Source organism: Gopherus evgoodei, chromosome 19 (genome assembly GCF_007399415.2).
Source record: "Gopherus evgoodei ecotype Sinaloan lineage chromosome 19, rGopEvg1_v1.p, whole genome shotgun sequence".
Lineage (NCBI taxonomy): Eukaryota > Metazoa > Chordata > Testudines > Testudinidae > Gopherus > Gopherus evgoodei.
The window spans coordinates 18,276,822-18,301,135 of NC_044340.1; the positions used below are offsets into that span (position 1 = coordinate 18,276,822).

Consider the following 24,314-nt stretch of genomic DNA (forward strand, 5'->3'; position numbering starts at 1 on the left):
CTCCTGATGACACCCTTTTAGATACCTGAAAATTGCTATCATGTCCCCTCTCAGTCTTCTCTTTTCCAAACTAAATAAACCCAATTCTTTCAGCCCTCCTTCATAGGTCATGTTCTCAAGACCTTTAATCATTCTTGTTGCTCTTCTCTGGACCCTCTCCAATTTCCAATTTCTCCACATCTTTCTTGAAATGCCATGCCCAGAACTGGACACAATACTCCAGTTGAGGCCTAACCAGCGCAGAGTAGAGCGGAAGAATGACTTCTCACGTCTTGCTCACAACACACCTGTTAATGCATCCCAGAATCACGTTTGCTCTTTTTGCAACAGCATCACATTGTTGACTCGTATTTAGCTTGTGGTCCATTATAACCCCTAGATCCCTTTCTGCCATACTCCTTCCTAGACAGTCTCTTCCCATTCTGTATGTGAGAAACTGATTGTTCCTTCCTAAGTGGAGCACTTTGCATTTGTCTTTGTTAAATTTCATCCTGTTTCCCTCAGACCATTTCTCCACTTTGTCCAGATCATTTTGAATTATGACCCTGTACTCCAAAGCAGTTGCAATCCATCCCAGTTTGGTATCATCTGCAAACTTAATAAGTGTACTTTCTATGCCAACATCTAAGTCGTTGATGAAAATATTGAACAGAGCCGGTCCCAAAACAGACCCCTGCCGAACCCCACTTGTTATACCTTTCCAGCAGGATTGGGAACCATTAATAACTACTCTCTGAGTACGATTATCCAGCCAGTTATGCACCCACCTTATAGTAGCCCCATCTAAATTGTATTTGCCTAGTTTATCGATAAGAATATCATGCGAGACCGTATCAAATGCCTTACTAAAGTCTAGGTATACCACATCCACCTCTTCTCCCTTATCCACAAGACTCGTTATCCTATCAAAGAAAGCTATCAGATTGGTTTGACATGATCTGTTCTTTACAAATCCATGCTGGCTATTCCCTATCACCTTACCACCTTCCAAGTGTTCGCAGATGATTTCCTTAATTACTTGCTCCATTATCTTCCCTGGCACAGAAGTTAAACTAACTGGTCTGTAGTTTCCTGGGTTGTTTTTATTTCCCTTTTTATAGATGGGCACTATATTTGCCCTTTTCCAGTCTTCTGGAATCTCTCTCATCTCTTCTGGAATCCCTCCCATCTCTTCTGGAATCTCTCTCATTCTGCTAGTCCCATTTCTCACCCTTTTTCTATTTTGCCACTGGAAAAGGGAGGAAACCCTCAAATCAAATCATTTGGGGGTTGGAATTTTCACTGCAAAATTTATTTTTTTTCATCTGGTATATTGTTTTAAATGAAAAAATTTCCTGGGAAGGGGGGAAACAATCTGCATTTTTTGACCCACGTTAGATGTATTATAGCTTGGGTTTATTTCCCGAGACTTTCATAGCAACTTCCCAAGCTCACAGAATCATAGACTGTGGAATTATCTTTCCATCGGCTTCCCTGGAAGTTGGGTTAAGCACTTATATCATCCCTGTCTATAGAGTCACTCCCAGATATCATGTCACTGTTCTCCTCTCCACTGCTTCTGTGGCTGTGCATTTCCCCTGAACATCATCATAGAGGTGAGGAGGATGGTTTTCTGGCATAAATGAGAAGCAGGACTCCTGGGTTCTAACTGTACCTCCTCTACTCCCTTGTGACCTCTATTCTCTGTGCCTCATTTCCCCCTCTTTCAAACAAGGATCATAATAGTCACCTGTTTCCCAGGTGAAGATGAACTCGTTCATGTTTGGAGCATGTTTTGAGATTCTCACTTGGAAGGTGTCACTTTCTCCTGTTGTACTCACACACTGTCGACATTGCAAGGCTAGCAAAGGGATGGTAGCATCTAAAAAGATACTTTAGTGATGGAAGCAAACCTATTTCCTGATTTTGGGGTTAGAGTGTAAAGTAAGGGCTGGGGTATGTTCATTTGCAGTATTATTATTTAGCCATTAGATGTGATGGAAAAGGCCCAAACTTTCACAGGCTCAGGCCTGTATTTTCTCTGCCTCTCAAGCTCATATCATCTTCTCTTTTCCTGGCTTTAGTTTAAAGATGGGCCTAGGGATTTAAATAACAAACAAAACCTAGAAATCAAGGACAGGACACGTATCTAGTCTCACATTTAACCGTGTCAGCTATTCACTAATTAGTCCGCTTGGCACAAAAGTATATGCAGCTGTTTTCTCATGTATTTTCTCATGTATTCTCAAAGATACTTAATATCAAAGGTCAAGGTATGTACCCTACACTCCCTTCAAAATGATGAATGTATCCGCAACAGATGTATCCTATATCCCCCTCCCCATAATTATCCATGTATTTTGTATGACCTGTTATCTATAGGTCAGTATCATGACGTATATTAAAGTTGTTTACTACTGATTATAAAAGGGGCTCATGTCCCCCATGTAAGGTGTGTTCTTCTCTGGCATTAGTCGGGAAGAAACACCCGCTCAGCTGAACGAAAATAAAGGTGTGGTACCCGTCTTCTTGCTCTCCGTGCCTCCTTGGTGTAATTAGGTAAGCTCCAGGGGGAAACGGGCCCTATTTGGCCAACAAACTGGCGACTCCGCCGGGACTTCTCTCCCTGTAGAGGGCGCTGACCGACGACCGAGGGCGATTCCGAGGAGTGGCCACCTCGAGCTATTGGTTCGCTCGGGCCTCGGGGCGTTGTGATCGGTCGGGGCGGCCGCGTCCTCTCTAAAGAGAATTCCTAACGACACGGAGGCAAGACGGTGCCAGAAGGAGGGGAAGGTCCAACAGCCGGACGCGGCCACTCCGGGTGGTAAGTGCGTTTTACCTCTTGGGTTTAAAGGATATAACGCCCCCGCAGTGTAGTTGGACCTTATAAGTGATCCTAGTGTGGAGGGATCTTGTGGGTGTTTAAAGGTTATGCTAACTAAGCCAGACAATTGTTGATGAATAATTCCACTAACTTTACAAGCCCGTGGGCTGTACTAGATAACTACTGGGACATAGAACAGCCCCAGGGCTTGTTTCTGTTTCTGGGGGGAGTGTTGCTTTTCTTCCTGCTAATGATAATCTGGAAACCACAATTGTAATAACCAGGTCTAGGACTTAAACCGACTCTAGCCGCCCTGAGACTCCTGCAAGGGGAAACCCCGTGACCAGGATATCTCAATCGCAAGGGGGGTCGGTCGAACCCGTGACCAGGTTTCACTACATATAAGCAAAATGGGGTCCGGCCAAAGCAGCTATGCTGGGACACCTTTAGAATGTATGCTGAATAATTGGAAGGCGTTTAGGCGTCAGGCTGATTATGGAACACCCTTATGTAAGGATGATTTGATAAAATTCTGCACCATAGAATGGCCAACATTCGGGGTGGAGTGGCCCGCTGGGGGAACACTAAAATTAAAAACCGTGCAAGCTGTGCATAACGTTGTAACTAGGGATGGACACTGGGACCAGTACCCCTATATAGATATCTGGCAGGATCTTACAGCTAATCCTCCCCCTTGGTTGCGAGAGTGTAGAGCCCAAGCCATTCGGGCCTTAATGGCTCGGACTCCGGGCCAGCGTCAGGATCGCCCCCCTGTGAAAAAGCCCTGCCCACCAGCTGTAATTCCTACCGCTCCTGACCCTATGCCCCCTCCTCCAGTGTATCCTGGCCTCCCAGCCCCTGGCCTCCCAGCCTCTCCGGCACAACCCTCTCCCTCAGTAGTGGCCACCCCGGAAAGTAGTCCCCCTCCCCCAGAGAACGGTTCCCCTTTCCGCGAATCAACAACCCCCGACACGGAAGATAGTAGTGGGGAGGACCATAGTAGTCAGGAAACCGATACCCCAGCTACATACTCTAAGAGCACCCCGATAGCCCACAATACGAGGCTGCAGAAGCAGAGGCAGTATACGAAACAGTTGGGGGCATGGCAAGTAAAAGGCACTCCAGGAGATACGAAATTCGCGCTTGCCAAAAGTCCCGAGGTAAATAAGTCTGTAGCCAGGACAGGCCCGGCGCACGAAATGCCCCTAAGGGAAACTGTGGGTCCTGAGGGTGGCCTCACTATGATATACGTTCCTTTTACTACAAGTGACTTGTATAATTGGAAGCACCAAAATCCCTCATTTTCAGAGGACCCCGCCCCGTTAACAGCAGTTTTCGAAACTCTGGTTTCGGCCCATAACCCTACTTGGGGTGACATGAGAATTGCCCTTAACACCCTACTAACAGCAGAGGAAAGGCGCTTGGTCTTCTCCAAAGCTAAGGAGGCACTGGTGGCAGGGGGGGTGGACGTAGCTGACATACCCAACCAGCTCCCCGAGGCTGTGCCCGATTGGCCACATACCAGTGACGCGGGTCGCGATCTCCATCGCAAATATGCCCTAGCTATAGTTCAAGGGATGAAACGCTGTATTAGGAAAACCCCAAATTGGGCTAAGCTGTATAATATTAGACAGGAAAAGAATGAGAACCCAGCCGCTTTCTACGAGCGTCTGTGTAACACTTGTAAAAGATACACAGACCTAGACCCAGAGGATGTTAATGGGAAGCGAGTACTCATTCCCCTTTTCATCGGGCAGTCCTATGAGGACATTCGAAAGAAGCTGCAAAAGATAGAAGGAGCATCGGGTAAAAACATAGAGGAGCTTTTGGAGATTGCGTTAAAAGTTTATGATCGCAGGGATGACGAGGAAAGGAAGAAGGGGGCCCGCCTGCTGGCAATGGCCCTGAAGGGGGAAACTGGGAAAGGGGGGAGCAGCGCAAAGGGACGAACAGGATCACAGGAAAAGGGAAGAGGCACCCGTCTGGGACGAAATCAGTGTGCCATCTGTAAGGAAGAAGGGCACTGGAAGAATGAGTGCCCCCGGCGACATGACAGGAGGGAGGGAGGCAGAAATAGGATCCCACCTGTGCCCGTTTTCTATAACGAGGCACACGATGAATCGGTTGTATAGGGAGGCCGAGGGACCCAGCGGCCCCTTCTAGCGGCGCAACCCGCTGGCCTGGATCCCACGGTAATAATTGAGGTAGGGGGCCGCCCAATTGAAGCCCTGATCGACACAGGAGCCGCCCTCAGCTTACTTCCCCTTGCAGAGGCTCCCCGGGGAAGGGCAAAAGGATGTGCGGTAGTCCAAGGGATAGAGGGGCAAAATATAAAATTGGAAAAATCCCTTCCTCTCCTAGTAAAAGTAGGAGACTGCCATATATCCCACCAATTTGTTTGCAGCCCCTCCTGTCCCATTGCGCTGCTAGGACGAGACCTGCTTACTAAACTGCAAGCAGAAATCTCGTTCAACAATAATGGGACTTTGGAGGTTAGGCTTCCTAAACAGCAAATTTCTAATTATCAAATGGCCCTTTTAAACGTTAAAAATCCTCCCCCGGCAAAGCCGGAGAGTGAGAGGAACCAACTGCCAGGGGTTAATTCTGCGGTCTGGGCTGAGGAGGGAGGTTTTGCTCGGGCTCGCAATGCTTTGCCAGTACATATCTCCCTTAAGGAGGGAAGCCGCCCAGTCCGAATTCGACAATACCCCCTTAAGTTAACCACTCAGATTGGACTTAAACCTTTAATACAGAAGTTTTTGCAGTGCGGGTGGCTAAGGGAAGGCACCTCTCCATATAATACTCCAATAATGGGAGTGCCTAAACCTAATGGACAATATCGATTGGTCCAAGACTTAAGGCAAGTTAATAAGTTAATAGAAGCCCCCTATCCCGTTGTCCCAAATCCCCATACTATCTTAAGCCAGGTCCCCAAAAATCACGGGTGGTTTTCTGTGATAGATTTAAAAGACGCTTTCTTTTCCATACCCCTTGATGCAGAGTCTCAGAAACTGTTTGCCTTTGAGTGGGAAGATCCAGATACCCATTATAAGGCTCAGTATCTCTGGACTGTTGTTCCCCAGGGACTGACTTGTGCCCCCGAAATTTTCGGTAGCCAGCTCAAAAGAGACCTGGCCCCGTTCCTAGCTGAACATCCCTTATGTAACATAGTTCAGTACTGTGATGATTTACTCCTAAGTACTGAAACAGAAACAGCTTGTAAGGAACATACGATAGAACTCCTTAACTTTCTTGGGGCCCAGGGGTATAAGGTTTCTAAGGAAAAAGCTCAACTGGTTAAACAGCAAGTTACTTTTCTCGGATATCATCTCCGTCAGGGACATCGTAGCTTAGGCAAAGATAGGATTCAGGCTATACTCGAAAGCCCTCAACCTCGGAATCCCAGAGAACTAAGGGCTTTCTTGGGGTTGACCGGTTTTTGCCGGCTTTGGATCCCTGACTACGGAGGGAAAGCTAAACCACTATACGAGTCCCTCACTAAGGAGGGTCTGCTAAACTGGGAATGGACCAAGGAAAAAGAAAAAGCATTTCAAGAGCTTAAAGAAGCCCTAGTTCAGCCCCCCGCTTTGGCTCTCCCGGATCCCCGGAAACCTTTCACTCTGTATGTTCATGAAAGGAGAGGGGTAGCCTCCGGGGTGCTGTGCCAGAGATCGGGACCAGCTTGGCGACCTGTGGGTTATTACTCTAAGGTTTTAGACCCGGTCGCCAAGGGCTGGCCAGCCTGTTTACGAGCCGTAGCTGCAACTGCTCTCCTTGTACAAGAAGCTGAGAAACTGACCCTGGGTGGGGATACTGAGGTTGTAGTACCCCATGGAATACCCCAGGTATTAGGAACAGGAGCCGGAGAAAAACATTTAAACCCCAGCCGGCATACTAGATATGAGGTGGGACTTTTGTTGGCCCCGAATCTAACCTTTAAAACCGTTAGTTCTCTCAATCCAGCTACCTTACTGCCAAATTTCCAAGTCCCTTATGGAGCTAGCCCCACCCACGACTGTGTCGAAGTTTTACAGCAAGAAACTAAACCCCGCTCTGACCTTTCAGATTTACCCTGGCCCAACCCCGATATTGAGGTCTATGTAGATGGATCCAGTTATGTAGAAGAAGGGAAGCGGTTTACAGGAGCAGCTGTCATAGTTAAAGAAGGAGAAGTGTATAAATTTAAGCTAAGCCCCAACCTATCTGCCCAGGCGGCGGAACTGGTGGCTCTTATTGAGGCTCTCCGGATGGGAACTGGAAAGGTTATTAACATATATACTGACAGTCGTTATGCATACATGGTGGTACATGCTCATGGAACCTTATGGAAGGAAAGGGGTTTCATTACGGCCTCAGGTCAGAAGATAGCCCATGGGGCTCTTATTAAGACACTACTTGAAGCCTTGATGCTTCCCCTCCGGGTTGCAGTAATACACGTGCGTGCACATGGGAGGGCCCCTGAGACTGAACAACGGAAATATAATCGATTAGCTGATCAGGCTGCCAAAGCAGCAGCACAAGAAGGAGCTATATGGCTTCTTTGGGTCCAAGATACAGAAGCCAAAACCCCTGCTCCCCATTATACAGTAGAGGAAGTGTCTTACGCCCAAGCTGCAGGAGCCCAGTTAACTCCCACTGGGTGGTGGAAGTTGCCGGGAGGGGAAATTTTTGTACCTAGACCAGTGCTTCAGGAGATTCTCCAATCACTACATAAGGAGGGACATTTGGGCTCAGGAGCCATGGTTGACCTAATCACCCGATCCGTACGGGGAATAGGTGCACACATGGAAGCCCAAAGAATTGTAAATAATTGCTCTATTTGTCAGCGAACAAACCAAAAAGGGTGCGGTCCACCTGCCCCAATGGGAGGTCGGCCTTGGGCTGCTTATCCTTTTCAGAGATGGCAAGTGGATTTCGCTGAGGTCCCCCTTTGTAGGGGTTATAAGTACCTGCTTGTCTTTGTTGATCAATTTACTGGATGGGTGGAGTGTTATCCCACACGGCATTGTCAGGCACGAGCCGTTACCAAAGCTCTGTTACATGAAATTCTTCCCCGCTTCCACCTCCCGGAGGTGATTGAATCGGACCAGGGAAGTCATTTTATTTCCCAAGTAGTACAGCAAGTGTCACGAGCCCTTGGAATCCAATGGAAATTGCACACGCCCTGGAGACCACAAAGTTCGGGCCAAGTAGAGAGGATGAATAGAACTCTTAAAGACACTCTCACAAAGCTATGTGCAGAGTCTGGGTTGAAGTGGCCTGATGCTTTACCACTGGCCCTTACTCGCATTCGGAGGGCCCCGCGCAAGGGTTTAAAACTTTCACCCTTCGAATTAGTCTTTGGGTTTCCTCCCCGAGTACTTATCCCGGGATACCGAGAGGATACAAACTGGGAAGTAGGGAAGGACTCTTTATGGAAACAGGTTTCTGCGCTGCAATCTGTTTTGTTACAGTTACACCGATACGCAGCACCTTTCCAGACTCTTCCTTTGGAACAACCGGTGCATTCCTTCCAGATCGGCGATCAGGTCCTCGTTAAAAAGTGGAAGCGGGATCCACTCACGCCACGGTGGGACGGTCCGCACACTGTATCGCTCATCAGTCAGGCAGCTGTTAAGGTTCTTGGGAGCGACAAGTGGACGCATCATTCCCGAGTAAAGCGGTTCCTGAACCTTGATTCAGAAGATAGCCAAGCTGAAGAGGACATCAGCCCTCTGTTCTCTCCGGCTCCGGAAGCCCGGAGAGACACAGGCGAAGACTCTACCTGGGAATATCAAGGATTGGAAGGACTGAAAGGACTGTTTAAAAGACAAAAATAATGAGACCATCCGTTGTGTTTCTGGTCTGTATGCTTGCTTATGCATATAATTGGGAAAATAGATTTCTGCAATTAGGGGAATTAATAGCAGATTCTTTTAACCTTACTAATTGCTGGGTGTGTGGCGGTCCGGGAGAATTAAATGAATGGCCTTGGGTGGCTCAGCCAGTACAGCCCAAATGGTGGTTAAGTAGCTTGAGCATAGTACATAAGGGAACGGGAAGGTGGACTGAAAACCAGGGTCCCTGGCGACTCTATTCTGCTGGAATAGGTGTCTTTTGCCTTAATCGAACAAGACGTGAAGGGAAATATATGGGGGAAAGCAAATGTGAATGGACCCTATCTTTGGGCTTTGATTGCTGGGATCCCCATTGTCGCCCATATGATTGTTTAAAGTACCAAGGACGGTGGAACCTTACCCATGTAAAGCTAACTAATAATAGCTGGGTGAAGTGTTCCTATTGGAATCACAGAGGTGATGGCTGTAAAGCAGTTGGATTAGATGGGTATTTTGATGCCCTCTTTCTAAGCTGCCAGCGAGACAATTCCACCGATAAAAATCATGTGGTACGATGGTATCAATGGGCATGGCAACACCTTAACGGGACCCGAGTTACCCATTTTCGACAGTTCTGGGCTAGTACCAATAACCCAAAATTTGGCTGTAATTGTGTTTGGAAGCCAGGAGCAGGAGCATGGAAATGCGACTATTGTAACCCTGATGTAGACCACTTTCTAGGAGGACCTATAGAATCAGGTAACGCTCTCTATTATGAAGAGCCGGGCCCCGCCGACTCTCCCGAGACCTGGGATGGCCCTTTCGCTAATGGAATATGGGCGTTAAAGGGTCACTATTGGATCTGTGGTTCTTATGCCTATCGCAGATTGCCTCCAAACTGGTCAGGAATATGTTACATAGGATATATTAGACCTTTATTCTTTCTTTTACCTCAAGCTCAAGGAAATAAATTGGGAATTAAAGTGTATGATGATTTGGTCAGAGAAAAACGATCTCTAGACTCCACTTTAACAGCCGGAAGTTCCCAAAATTGGGGAGCTCAAGAGTGGCCCCCTGAACGAATTATTAAACATTATGGACCGGCCACCTGGAATCCCAGTGAACTGGTAACCGGGGCCAGAGAACCTATTTATAATCTCAATCGAATTATTAGGCTCCAAGCTATTTTAGAAATAGTAACTAACCAAACAGCCGCAGCATTAGATCTCCTGGCCGATCAATCAACTCAAATGAGGCATGCAATCCTTCAGCATCATATAGCTCTTGACTATTTGTTGGCTGAAGAAGGGGGACTCTGTGCAAAATTAAATGAATCTAACTGCTGCTTACAAATAGATGATAATGGCCAGGCTGTAAAACAGTTAACCAAAGAAATGAGGAAAATAACCCATGTCCCAGTACAGACCTGGAACGGTTGGGACACAGATTGGTTCACCTCCTGGTTACCACAGTGGGGATGGTTGCGAAAGGGTTTCCCCCTCCTTATACTTTCTATCACTGTTCTATTAACCATTCTTTGTTTTGCTCCATGCTTAATTGCAACGATTCGCAAGCTAGTTGGTCAAGTTACATACCAGCAAATGATGATAATGTTTAAAACTGAAAATATTGAGGCGCAAGGCCCATAAGCTCTTAAAATGTTTTTAAGGGGGGAAATTTGATGGAAAAGGCCCAAACTTTCACAGGCTCAGGCCTGTATTTTCTCTGCCTCTCAAGCTCATATCATCTTCTCTTTTCCTGGCTTTAGTTTAAAGATGGGCCTAGGGATTTAAATAACAAACAAAACCTAGAAATCAAGGACAGGACACGTATCTAGTCTCACATTTAACCGTGTCAGCTATTCACTAATTAGTCCGCTTGGCACAAAAGTATATGCAGCTGTTTTCTCATGTATTTTCTCATGTATTCTCAAAGATACTTAATATCAAAGGTCAAGGTATGTACCCTACACTCCCTTCAAAATGATGAATGTATCCGCAACAGATGTATCCTATATCCCCCTCCCCATAATTATCCATGTATTTTGTATGACCTGTTATCTATAGGTCAGTATCATGACGTATATTAAAGTTGTTTACTACTGATTATAAAAGGGGCTCATGTCCCCCATGTAAGGTGTGTTCTTCTCTGGCATTAGTCGGGAAGAAACACCCGCTCAGCTGAACGAAAATAAAGGTGTGGTACCCGTCTTCTTGCTCTCCGTGCCTCCTTGGTGTAATTAGGTAAGCTCCAGGGGGAAACGGGCCCTATTTGGCCAACAATGTCCCTGTGTGCTGTACAGTTCCAGACAGGGCATTGCCCCTGGTAAATGAGAGAGACAAAACTGGAACTCAAGTTGCGTGCGTGGAAGCCTGTTTTTGTGCGTCTGTAGTTGGTAGCCCTCCTGGTTAAGCACTGTGATTCCATGAAACATGGCAGGGTAAAGGTTTAGTCCTCTCAGTGGGTGATGGATATTATACTGAACCCTATCTCTATGTGAGAATGTGGCCAGAATTAGCATGTATAAACTAGAGTACATTGGTTCTATGCAGAAGAGAGGAAGGAAGTGCCCATAAGAACGCTGTCATGTGGGTGAGCTCTCGGATCTCTCTCTGTGCTTAGGTGATGACATTTGCTGTTGCTTCTGCAGACTCGCCCATCACAAAGCAGTGAACCTGACAGATGTCAAGGTGAATGATACACAAGAGTTTGTTCAGATTGTGCCCAACCAGAAGAGCAGCATTGAAGACATGTGGCAGGTCAGGTGGGTGAAGGAGCTGGGGAGAGCAGTACCAGTATTACGGGGACTGAAAAGAAGGTCCCTTCACTGCTATATTGTCTGAGAAAAAGTCTCCATGTTTCTGGAGGTGACTGCCAGGGTCTGCAGGGCTGGCATTGACTCTGATCAGCAAATATGAAGGGAGAGAGAAAATGTGAACTGGCAACTAAGTGACACCAAATAGGAACACAAATAGCACAACGACTGCACGGGCAGGAGCCACAACTGCTGGGAGGGTCATGCCACTAAAATAGGACCTAAGCCAGCTTAATGCTTACATAGTGGGGATGTCTGCACTGCACTCAGCATGTGTGGGCATATCCGAGCTAGCTTCGATCTAGCTAGTGCGAGTACCTATAGCAGCAAAGCTTTGGCGGCGCAGACTTCAGCACAGCCTAGCCACCAGAATAAAGATCCTGGGTCCCAGACAGTCTGCTTCATGGCTAATGGTACCTGAGCTAGGCACTGAGGTATGTCTACGCATGCTGCAATCACACCTCCGATCACAGAGCACAGATACCCTCTGTGCCAACAGGGTACCTGCCTTCCCAACCTTCAGGCAGGCCCGCTAGCCCTCTTAGAACAACTCTGCTTTGATGCCGCAGCAACACAATCTGGGTCGTTACACACGAGCTTTCTGCCCTGCATCAGCTCATGTTTGCAAAGTGCTGGGAAGGAGAAAAGCCTTCGGTGGGCGCGATGATTATTCCTATCAGAATCCACTTTCTGGGCATCCTGGGTGCATCTGACCGGTCGCCATTCCTTGGGGAGTTGCCATAGAACCCCATGATGGGCCATCTCTGTGTTTCCTGGCTGCAGAGTTCTGGGAAAGCTTAATTCCAAACCCTGATTTTATTCTTGTGCAGGAGCAGCTGTGCTTCAGGGCGAATTGTGGCTTTGAAGTGCTCCGGTAAGTGCTTTACCCTGTCCTCATATTGCACTGGGTCTCTTGCATTCCTTGTGCTCTTATAGACCCTCTGTTAATTAGCAAAAGCCCCAGGTCAGCTAGACACCGGGCACCCTGCACTCAGCATGACCCTGATGTTCGTTTGCAAAGCCTGTGTCATTCTTCACCCATCCAGCAGCAGGGCTGGCTTTAGGAAGCACGGGGCCCGATTCAAATAGTTTTGACAGGGCCCCAGTGGGGAAGACTAAAAAAAAAAAAACCCGTAAAAAAACGTGTGGGGCTTGTACTCACCAGGCAGCGGTCCGAGTCTTCGGCGGTGGGTCCTTCACTCACTCTGGGTCTTCGGTGGCATTGAAGGACCTGCCACCGAAGACCCAGAGCACTGCCAGATGAGTAAAAATTAAAAAGGAGCCTCTAGCCAGGGAAGGGATTCTCAGCCACTTGCCCCACCCATCAGCAGCTCTGCCACTGGGCACGGGGCCCTCTTTGGCGCGAGGCCCAATTCGGGGGAATTGGTGGAATTGGCCTAAAGCCGGCCCTGTCCAGCAGCCCCAGTGTTGGGTGGTCTGCAAGCAGCAGCATTACTCAGTCAGGCAGCTCCAGCCCTCTTGAGCGACCCTGCAATAACAAGCCAGCACAACCCAGCTGGTCTGGGTGGGAGGAAGATTTAGCTTCCCAGCCGGCTGAGTGGCAAGAAAAAAAGGTGGTTTTGAAGCCACTTGAGCAGCCCCTTTGTCTGTGTGATTTCATAGCTGGGGTCTGTTTGCAGCGGCAGCAGTGACATGACCGTCAGCTCCCAAATCCCTCCTGTCCATATGGCACAGCTACTGTGTAATTAACAGCATGTGCAATCAGTGCCCCTGTCCCCCTGCAGTATCTAAAACCCTAATGCTCTCAGCAGCCCCTGTTTGTCAGGGAAGGCAGCTGTGGCCCGGAACTCTCCCCTTGAGGCCCAGGGCTATTGCCGGGCAAGCGGCAAGCCCAGAGAAGGCCCAGGTGGGACTCCTGCATTCCTCGCTGTTCTCTCTTGCTCCCTCTCCACTCTGGTTTAGTGGTGCTGGCTGGGGGAGGAGACTTTGTTTAGGCCTTTGGATGGGCAGGCAGAGGTCCTGGAACTAGCTCGGAGCACACAGAGGGGGTTAGAGTGGGTTTCTCTCTGTTATTTCACATGGGGAACAGCACAGGTGGCAAAAGAAAGGGAGAAAGCTGGGGCCACCCTGAATCCCTGATGTTCTGTGCGGGGTGAGCCAGGGACTTGGGCAGAGCAGAGGCTCACAGCCCTGAGGCAGGAGCACGCCTGGGGAATGACTCCCGTCAGCTGCTTCCCTCTCTGCTGCCTGCTTTCCCTTTCTTTCCTCCTATTTCCTGCCAATTTGTTCTCCTGCTTGTCTCCCCCAGGCTTGGTACTCAAAGACCTTCCCTCTCTCCCTTCAGCCTCAAGGCAAAGCTCCGCTCAGCTCCTGGAGAGGGACAGGTTTCTCGGACACCCTTTGCTGCCCATCTCTCCCCCACTCTCAGGTGGTGTTTAGGGGCACCAGGTTCACTTTTCTCCCCCTTTGCAGAGTGTGGCCTGCGCTCCAGGGCAGCCCGGATCGTGGGCGGAAGCGACGCCCCGTTGGGACGTTGGCCGTGGCAGGTCAGCCTGTACCTCAACTCCAGACACGTCTGCGGAGGCTCCGTGGTGGCGCACAACTGGATCGTCACGGCCGCTCACTGCGTGCACAAGTGAGTCTGGGAACGGCAGAGCCGGAGGCCTAGTGCCGAGCCCGGCTGTTCGCCCAGCAGGGGAGGGACTGGGGAATTGGCCGCCCCAGCAATATTGCAGCCCTAGAGGAACAGGTGGGCCATGTCTCTGCTCAGTTACAGGCGGCCTCAAGTCTCCAGCTGGCTGGTCTTTGCCGGGATTATCGCACACGTGTCAGTCCCACAGCAGGCCGGGGCGGCGGTGGAGAAAATCATCTACCACCCCCGCTATGATGACAGGACTCACGACCATGACATCGCACTGATGAAACTCACAACGCCCTTGAACTTCTCCAGTGAGACCCTTCTCTTCAACCGTCTCCCCCTTGGAGGGGGCGGGGGATCCCCGCAGAGCAGCCCCATAGCTTCCATTGGCAAGAGAGCCACCCACCAACCGTCCCATTCCCACGCCGGTGGCCTGTGTCGATCCCAGGGGCAGTGCCAGTCGGGGGGCTGGTCCAGCTGTGGAGGGAGGGGGCAGCAGAGAGAAAACACTCCCCAGGCAAGCCCCAGGGCCTCTGCTGATGGCACATGGGACAGAACGCTCACAAGACCTCGTCTCCCGTGGATGCAGTGAAGTAAGTGGGCAGATTTTGTGAAGAGCTGAGATCTGGCTGTAAAGGTCACAGCTCTTTGGAGAATCCGGCCCCTGGAGCCAGAGGGAGCAGACGTGCAAGGGTGTTTCGCTTGCACTTCTCAGGTCTAGAACACCCCTGCTCGCTCCAGGCCGGCTGCTCCTGGGAGCCGCTCTGGATTTGTTTGTGCCATGCGCTGGGAGGGGCGCCCCAGGCTGGCGGTGCTCTAACACGTGGCTCTCTCCCCAGATGCCGTCCGTGCAGTGTGTTTACCACAGTACCATCAGGATTTCCCCCACGGCACCCACTGCTGGATCTCCGGCTGGGGCTACACCACACCTGAACATGGTAAGCAGCTCCAGGAGGCACGGGGAGCTCTCTCGTAGCTCCCTTTTAAAACAAAGACAAGCAAAGGCTGCATCTCACTGAGGGGATAAGTTTGAGTCTAGAGGAGAGTGCTGAATTCTGATCTGCAAACCTACTGCTGTCCTCAGTCCTAACCCGCGGCTATTGCAGCCTGGGGCTCCTTGCACACCCACAGCTCTGCTGATACCCCCAATCCCCACTGCTATTCCAATGACCACTTCCTCAGTCCCAATACCCAGAGCCCTGGAGATAGAGGGTCTCTGTAATGCTCCATGTCCCGCTGTGCCTTGAGTACAAACCCCAGCCACCAGGGCTGCAGGTTAAACTGTCTCTTGTTTGTTTTCCTCCCATCCAGTTCCTGTTGCTGAGATGCTGAAGGAAGCTGTTGTTCCCTTAATCAGCACCAAGAAATGCAACAGCTCCTGCGTGTACTCTGGTGAGCTCACCCCCAGGATGCTGTGTGCCGGCTACCTGGATGGGAAAGTAGATGCCTGCCAGGTGAGAGCAGGGAGAAAACAACCCCTGTTGTTAATAGGCCGAGAGGGATGGAGCCCTTCCCCGCACTGAGGAGCAGTGTGATGCTGCTTACCGTGGGCTGGATCCCACACGGTGTCTATCACGTACATGAAAATGGGGAAGAGGGTAGGAAACATGGCTCCCCATCTAAATGAAGAGGGGTCCCCCTCTAGCCCTTTACTGGAGAGGTCATGGCAGGAGCATGCTCAGGCCCCATGCAGCACAAGGAGGGCATGGCAGGGTGGGGGCGTGTGAAGGCTGAGGTGGGAGGGTCTTAGGGGCAGAGCAGGGGCACGTTGCGGGTGTGCTGGTGCCCTGTGCAGAACTAGTGAGAGGCTGTGGGTGTCAGGGTGGGGGCACTTCATCGGATGCATAGAATGGAGCATATAGTGAGGAGATATATATACATACAGAGAACATGAAATGGTGGGAGTTGCCCTATCAACTCTAAGAGGCTAATTAATTAAGATGAGCTATTATCAGCAGGAGAAAAAAAGTGGGGCAACTCCCACCTTTTCATGTTCTCTGCATGTGTATATGTCTCCTCACTATACGTTCCATTCTATGCATCCGATGAAGTGGGCTGTAGCCCACAAAGGCTTATGCTCAAATAAATTTGTTAGTCTCTAAGGTGCCACAAGTTTTTTTTACAGCATTTGGCCCAGATTCACAAAGATATTTTGCTGCTTAACTCCCATTTATTCAAATGCCTTTGAAGATCTGGCGCTGTGTCGCTGGGGTGCATGGATTGAAAATGGCCAGTAAAGTGCTTTGAGGTCCTCTGACTGAGGGTGAGGAAAATCATGAGCACTAAAGCGATGTAACAGAGCTGGGGTTTAGTAATCTGCATGCCAAGGGGACGTACCGGCAGCAGGCAGCTCAGCTCTGCCCCTTCCTGCATTTCAGCCTCTCGCAACACTGACAGGACCCACAGGGCAGGAGCAGCCCTATGGTGCATAACCCCACCTGCTAATTTCACGGAAGCCCTGCCCCACCGTGACACTCGCTCTGTCTTGCAGGGAGACAGTGGGGGGTCGCTGGTTTGCCAAGATGAACTCACCTGGCGCTTAGTGGGTATCGTGAGCTGGGGTACAGGGTGTGCTGAACCCAACTACCCTGGGGTTTACACCAAGGTGGCCGAATTCCTGGACTGGATTTATCAGATCATCGAGGTAATGGGAGCAAATGGACAAATGACCTCCAAGGAGAGGCTAGAGGAGAGCAGGGTGTTGGCTTATCAGCTCTGTCATCCTGGCTACCACCAACCTGCCCCTTTGGTCATCGCTGCCCAATGGGTACATTCCTTCCTGATCCCTGGGACAATCTTTATAGGGGATGGGAACGGAGGTTGGTTTAAAATACCCCTGCCATTCTAGATCTAGTGCAGCTCCTGGGAGAAAGTCACCAGCTCTGTCCTCTGCAGCAAGACCCTTCCAGAGGCAGGAAAGCAGAAACACAAGCCGGTTCCCTCTGCTTTGGACAGCAGAGAGCTGAGAGGCACAGAGGCAGGGCAATCAGCAGCATAACATGCACCTAAATACAGAGGGATGGAAAAATACTCCCAAAGGCCTAGATGGCCCTGCTACCTGTGGGAAAGGTAGGTGAGACAGCCGGGATCTTGCAGGGACAAACACCTGCAGTGCATCCATACACCATAGCCTGAGCATACCGGTGCGCCTCCAACCAGCCTGGGGTCTTCAGATCTCAGCCTGCCTCCCTCCCCCAGAAAAACAAAAGCACAGGAAGGAGAGGAACATGGAACAGAAGCTACAGGGGACATTAGATTTAAGAGGAGACTCTGAGCTTAAAAAAAAAGTCTAAAACCCCCTCTAAGTTTCCTTACATCAGTTGTAACTGACAGCAGGGCCCTGTGAAAGTTATTCTCTCACTCACCAGCTCATTACTGGAATTGTCTTTACTGTATGGGAGCAGAGGGAGGTCAAGTCAGTTTCTTTTTCCCATGGTCTGTTTCTAGTCAACATCAGGACTGCAGCAACACCCTGAAGTGTTTGACTGCAAAACAAGGCAGGGGGAGGTTTTTATTTTTTAAAAGTAAATTGCCATGAAAACAGCTCATTTCTCTGATTTGAATGAAAATATTTCTATTGATCTCAGGTTACACAGAGCTTCAGAGATGACCATCGACCTCCATTTACATTCTTTACCCTAACCCCCACTCCCCCCCAAACGTAACAGGATTTTATTCTTGCTTCCAAATTAGCAACAGCATTCACCCTTGTGATTTGAGAGACTCTCCCATCCCAGAGCATGGAACTGATACAGTGTTTTGTCTGTTCTTTAAACAGAGCCACTAGAAGCAAAGCAAGGGGCAGGTTTAAGGAGCAGAGCCATCCCCAGGGTGACATGCCAAGCAAAGAAGAGTCCAGGACAAACGTATCCCCACTCTGAAGCTCTGTCCCAGTTAATATGTAGTTACAGTGGATCAGCATGAACTGGAAAGATGGAGGGAGCCATGCAACCTGCCTGTTGCCAAGGCCTGTAAGGAGGCATCTCCAGCAGCCCAGGTGTGTTCTCTGGTGTAGCGTGAGGGGCAGCCTCTCTGCTTTTGCCTGTTGCAGCTGATCCATATTAAATAACTAGTGTTTGGGCAAAGCCTAACCTAGTTCTGCTGTAGTGCAATGGTTTGGCCCTATTCTTGGGCTGTGCGTAAGGGGCGTTCAAATATCCCCTCGGCTTGTGTTAAGAGGGACTTTGGATGGATGTCAAATGGAATCTTGCTGCACGTCCTCTTGTCATAAACAGATAGCTAAGGGTTAATGTCTCTTTCATCTGAAGCACCTGACCAGAGGACCAATCAGGAAACCGGATTTTTTTCAACTCTGGGTGGAGGGAAGTTTGTGTCTGAGTCTTTTGTCTGTCTGCCTGCTTTCTCTGAGCTTTGGAGAAGTAGTTTCTGCTTTCTAATCTTCTGTTTCTAAGTGTAAGGACAAAGAGATCAGATAGTAAGTTATATGGTTTCTTTTCTTTGGTATTTGCATGAATATAAGTGCTGGAGTGCTTTGATTTGTATTCTTTTTAAATAAGGCTGTTTATTCAATATTCTTTTAAGCAATCGACCCTGTATTTTGTCACCTTAATACAGAGAGACCATTTGTATGTATTTTTTCTTTCTTTTTATATAAAGCTTTCTTTTAAGACCTGTTGGAGTTTTTCTTTACTTCAGGGAAATTGAGTCTGTACTCACCAGGGAATTGGTGGGAGGAAGAAATCAGGGGAGATCTGTGTGTGTTGAATTTGCTAGCCTGATTTTGCATTCCCTCTGGGTGAAGAGGAAAGTACTTTTTGTTTCCAGGACTGGGAACAGAGAGGGGGAGTCACTCTGTGTAGTTTCACAGAGCTTGTGTCTGTGTATCTCTCCAGGAGCACCTGGAGGGGGGAAGGGAAAAAGGATTATTTCCCTTTGTTGTGAGACTCAAGGGATTTGGGTCTTGGGGTCCCCAGGGAAGGTTTTTCAGGGGGACCAGAGTGCCCCAAAACACTCTAATTTTTTGGGTGGTGGCAGCAAGTAACAGGTCCAAGCTGGTAGCTAAGCTTGGAGGTTTTCATGCTAACCCCCATATTTTGGACGCTAAGGTCCAAATCTGGGACTAAGGTTATGACATGGTGTAGCCGCGGTTGGGATATAGACAGAATCCAGAAGCCAGTAGGAATATTATATTTTTCTTTTCTCTGCTAAGGGCTTTTTAGCAGAGAGAAAAAGTTTGGTTTTAAAAGGGAACCAGAGAGAATTTTTTTTTTCTGCTCTCTCTGGCAGTTTGTGGCTTGCATGTTAAGCAAGAAGCCATTAAGATGCTATTAAGAGTCTTTTGTCACACAATAGCACTCCCACTGAGAGTCATTACCAGTACTATATAAATGCAAATAAAGTGGTTTTTCAGGTTTACTTAACATTAAAGATTAGCTAAAGGCACTGTTGCTAGGCAGACTTCAGGAGGCAACAGAGAACCTGCAGTTCAGAAGATAAACACCGGAGGGCACCCCAACACAAGAAAACAGGAATCATGACTTCTAAGGCAAAAATTGAGGCCGAAGAGCAATTCAAAGAAGCTGAACACAGGCGACAACTGGAGCTGAAAGAAAAGGAAGAAAGCATCAAACTGGCAGCCTACCAAAGAGAACAGGCAGCCAAAGAGGCAGCACACAAAAGAAAACTAGAAGAAGAAGAGGTGGCCTACCGAAGGAAACAAGCAGAAGAGTTGGCCCACCGCCGAGACATGGAAAAACACCAAAAAGAAATGGAAAAACAACAAAAAGAAATGGAAAAACAACAAAAAGAGAATGAAGAGAAGGAAAAACAGAGAAAACATGAACTGGAGTTGGCAAAAGCTGGGCTGCATGTGCCAGCCAACCCTAACAACCCGGCGCCAATTATTGCTCCACAGCACAGGAAATTTCCCACCTACAAGGCAGGTGATGACACCGAGGCCTTCTTGGAAAATTTTGAAAGAGCCTGTCTTGGGTACAGCATCCCCGAAGACCAGTACATGGTAGAATTAAGGTCACAGCTCAGTGGACCTTTAGCAGAAGTGGCAGCTGAAATGCCTAAGCAGCAAATGAATGACTATAAACTTTTTCAAACCAAGGCCAGATACAGAATGGGGATAACCCCAGATCATGCCCGTCGGCGCTTCAGAACCCAAAAGTGGAAACCAGAGGTGTCATTTCCCAAACACGCCTACTACATTGCAAAAAACTATGAGGCCTGGATAACAGGAAACAACGTTCAAACCTTGGAAGAACTGCACCTCCTCATACAAATGGAGCAGTTCTTGGATGGTGTTCCTGAAGACATCACACGGGTACATACAAGATGGAAAACCCAAAGATCTCACTGAGGCGGGGGAGATTGGAGCCAAATGGATGGAACTGGCAGAAAGCAAGAAAGCTATTGTCAAGGGGAACGATTACCCCAGGGGGGCACACAGACCATAAACCCTACAACCGAGGACAGCCAAAGACCCCACATACCACCCAAGTAAAGCCACAGACACCCTACCCTTCCACCTCACCAGTCTCCAGTAACTCACCTCGGCCCAGTGACCCATCAGATGGAAGATGCTTTAAGTGTAATGAACTGGGACATATCAAGGCCAACTGTCCCAAGAACACCATGCGAGTGCAATTCATTACACCACCATCACACCAAAGATCCCCAGGCCCGGATGCCTCTCAAATACCCTTGGAGCGAAGGGAAAATTTGAGAGTGGGCGGAAAGAAGGTTACTGCGTGGAGAGACACGGGGGCACAAGTGTCAGCTATCCACCAATCCTTTGTTGACCCCAAATTCATCAACCCAAAGTTACAATTTACCCCTTCATGTCACAAGCTGTAGACTTGCCTACAGCTCAACTGCCCGTCCAGTACAAAGGCTGGTCAGGAATGTGGACTTTTGCAGTCTATGACAATTATCCTATCCCCATGCTACTGGGGGAGGACTTGGCCAACCAGGTGAGGCGGGCCAAGAGAGTGGGAATGGTTACCCGTAGCCAAACCAGGCAAGCTTCCAGACCCATTCCTGTTCCTGAGCCGTCCACAGAGGCCCCGTCTGTGTTACCAGAGACCCAGACAGAGGTAGTGGACCCGGATTCCATGCCTACCACTGAAACAGCCACAGCATCTCCAGTCCCAGGCCCGGAACTGGAACAGCAACCAGCACCAGCAAGTGCAACCACATCTTCAAACTCAACGCCAGTGGGCGCCAGCGAGCCACAACTGGCAGAAGCAACAGACAGCCATACCCAAAAGGCTCAGCCAGAGCCTGAAATACCCTCAGGTGCACCAGCGGAGAGCGGTTCACCAGCAACGGAAACAACCCCATCACCTACATCGCTTCCAGAAGGACCAAGCCCAAGTCCACAGTCTGAGGAAGAACTGGTGACCCCAGCCTCAAGGGAACAGTTCCAGACTGAGCAGGAAGCAGATGACAGCCTTCAGAAAGCGTGGGCGGCGGCACGGAGCACCCCACCGCCTCTCAGCTCTTCTAATCGATCCCGGTTTGTTATAGACCAAGGACTTTTATACAAGGAAATTCTTTCTGGTGGACACCGGGAAGAATGGCAGCCGCAAAAACAGTTGGTGGTTCCAACTAAGTGCCGGGGGAAGCTCTTAAGCTTAGCCCATGATCATCCCAGTGGCCATGCTGGGGTGAACAGAACCAAGGACCGGTTGGGGAAATCCTTCCACTGGGAGGGGATGGGCAAGGATGTTGCCAAGTATGTCCGGTATTGTGAGGTATGCCAAAGAGTGGGAAAGCCTCAAGACCAGGTCAAGGCCCCTCTCCAGCCACTCCCCATAACTGAGGTCCCATTTCAGCGAGTAGCTGTGGATATTCTGGGCCCGTTCCCAAAAAAGACGCCCAGAGGAAAGCAGTACGTACTGACTTTAGTGGACTTTGCTACCCGATGGCCAGAAGCAGTCGCTCTAGGCAACACCAGGGCTAACACTGTGTGCCTGGCCCTAACAGACATCTTTGCCAGGGTAGGTTGGCCCTCCGACATCCTTACAGATTCAGGGTCTAATTTCCTGGCAGGGACCATGGAAAAACTGTGGGAAACTCATGGGGTGAATCACTTGGTTGCCACCCCGTACCACCATCAAACCAATGGCCTGGTGGAAAGGTTCAATTGAACTTTGGGGGCCATGATACGAAAATTCATCAACGAATTCTCCAATAATTGGGACCTAGTGTTGCAGCAGTTGCTGTTTGCCTACAGGGCTGTACCACATCCCAGTTTAGGGTTTTCACCATTTGAACTTGTGTATGGTCACGAGGTTAAGGGGCCATTACAGCTGGTGAAGCGGCAATGGGAGGGGTTTACGCCTTCTCCAGGAACTAACATTCTGGACTTTGTAAGCAACCTACAAAGCACCCTCCAACACTCTTTAGCCCTTGCTAGAGAGAACCTAAAGGATGCTCAGGAAGAGCAAAAGGCCTGGTATGACAGACATGCCAGAGAACGTTCCTTCAAGGTAGGGAGACCAGGTTATGGTCTTGAAGGCGCAACAGGCCCATAAGATGGAAGCATCATGGGAAGGGCCATTCACGGTCCAAGAGCGCCTGGGAACTGTAAACTACCTCATAGCATTTCCCAATTCCTCACTAAAGCCTAAAGTGTACCATGTTAATTCTCTCAAGCCTTTCTATTCCAGAGATTTACAGGTTTGTCAGTTTACAGTCTAGGGAGATGATGCTGAGTGGCCTGACGGTGTCTACTACGACGGGAAAAAAGACGGTGGCGTGGAAGAGGTGAACCTCTCAACCACCCTGGAACGTCTGCAGCGGCAACAAATGAAGGAACTGTGCACTAGCTTCGCCCCATTGTTCTCAGCCACCCCAGGATGGACTGAACGGGCATACCACTCCATTGATACAGGTAATGCTCACCCAATCAGAACCCCACCCTACCGGGTGTCTCCTCATGCCCAAGCTGCTATAGAACGGGAGATCCAGAACATGCTACAGATGGGTATAATCCGCTCATCTACCAGTGCATGGGCATCTCCAGTGGTTCTGGTACCCAAACCAGATGGGGAAATATGCTTTTGCGTGGACTACCGTAAGCTAAATGCGGTAACTCGTCCGGACAACTATCCAATGCCACGCACCGATGAGCTATTGGAGAAGTTGGGACGTGCCCAGTTCATCTCTACAATAGACTTAACCAAGGGGTACTGGCAAGTACCGCTAGATGAACCTGCCAAGGAGAGGTCAGCATTCGTCACCCATGCGGGGGTGTATGAATTCAATGTCCTTCCTTTCGGCCTTCGAAATGCACCCACCACCTTCCAGAGGCTGGTAGATGGTCTACTAGCTGGACTGGGAGAATTTGCAGTTGCCTACCTCGATGATGTGGCCATTTTTTCAGGCCTGTAAGGAGGCATCTCCAGCAGCCCAGGTGTGTTCTCTGGTGTAGCGTGAGGAGCAGCGTCTCTGCTTTTGCCTATTGCAGCTGATCCATATTAAACAACTAGTGTTTGGGCAAAGCCTAACCTAGTTCTGCTGTAGTGCAATGGTTTGGCCCTATTCTTGGGCTATGCGTAAGGGGCGTTCAAATATCCCCTCGGCTTGTGTTAAGAGGGACTTTGGATGGATGTCAAATGGAATCTTGCTGCACGTCCTCTTGTCATAAACAGATAGCTAAGGGTTAATGTCTCTTTCACCTGAAGCACCTGACCAGAGGACCAATCAGGAAACCGGATTTTTTTCAACTCTGGGTGGAGGGAAGTTTGTGTCTGAGTCTTTTGTCTGTCTGCCTGCTTTCTCTGAGCTTTGGAGAAGTAGTTTCTGCTTTCTAATCTTCTGTTTCTAAGTGTAAGGACAAAGAGATCAGATAGTAAGTTATATGGTTTCTTTTCTTTGGTATTTGCATGAATATAAGTGCTGGAGTGCTTTGATTTGTATTCTTTTTGAATAAGGCTGTTTATTCATATTTCTTTTAAGCAATTAACCCTGTATTTGTCACCTTAATACAGAGAGACCATTTGTATGTATTTTTCTTTCTTTTTTATATAAAGCTTTCTTTTTAAAACCTGTTGAAGTTTTTTTTTTACTGGGAAATTTCAGGGAAATTGAGTCTGTACTCACCAGGGAATTGGTGGGAGGAAGAAATCAGGGGGAGATCTGTGTGTGTTGGATTTGCTAGCCTGATTTTGCATTCCCTCTGGGTGAAGAGGAAAGTGCTTTTGTTTCCAGGACTGGGAACGGAGAGGGGGAGTCACTCTGTTTGGATTCACAGAGCTTGTGTCTGTGTATCTCTCCAGGAGCACCTGGAGGGGGGAAGGGAAAAAG

General features: G+C 49.0%; 2 protein-coding genes across 4 annotated transcripts in view; both read left to right on the forward strand.

Moving 5' to 3' along the window:
- TMPRSS5 (transmembrane serine protease 5) overlaps window positions 1-18,254 on the forward strand; it is a 32,680-nt gene extending 14,426 nt beyond the window's left edge. For 2 of the 3 annotated variants that reach the window (XM_030538473.1, XM_030538472.1), the window contains 8 exons: window positions 11,270-11,383; window positions 12,265-12,308; window positions 13,868-14,030; window positions 14,166-14,344; window positions 14,873-14,971; window positions 15,345-15,487; window positions 16,525-16,677; window positions 17,812-18,254. In XM_030538473.1, the coding sequence (XP_030394333.1) occupies window positions 11,270-11,383; window positions 12,265-12,308; window positions 13,868-14,030; window positions 14,166-14,344; window positions 14,873-14,971; window positions 15,345-15,487; window positions 16,525-16,677; window positions 17,812-17,820 (904 nt within the window). In that variant the 3' untranslated portion in view covers window positions 17,821-18,254. The remainder of the gene's footprint in view (window positions 1-11,269; window positions 11,384-12,264; window positions 12,309-13,867; window positions 14,031-14,165; window positions 14,345-14,872; window positions 14,972-15,344; window positions 15,488-16,524; window positions 16,678-17,811) is intronic. The other variant, XM_030538474.1, reaches the window with a different exon arrangement.
- Window positions 2,533-10,795, forward strand: LOC115637315 (protein NYNRIN-like). Its single transcript, XM_030538471.1, has 2 exons — window positions 2,533-2,803; window positions 6,869-10,795. Exon 2 carries the CDS (start codon window positions 7,051-7,053, stop codon window positions 8,620-8,622), a length of 1,572 nt encoding a protein of 523 aa, XP_030394331.1. The 5' UTR covers window positions 2,533-2,803; window positions 6,869-7,050; the 3' UTR covers window positions 8,623-10,795.
- Window positions 18,255-24,314: the final 6,060 nt, after the last annotated feature.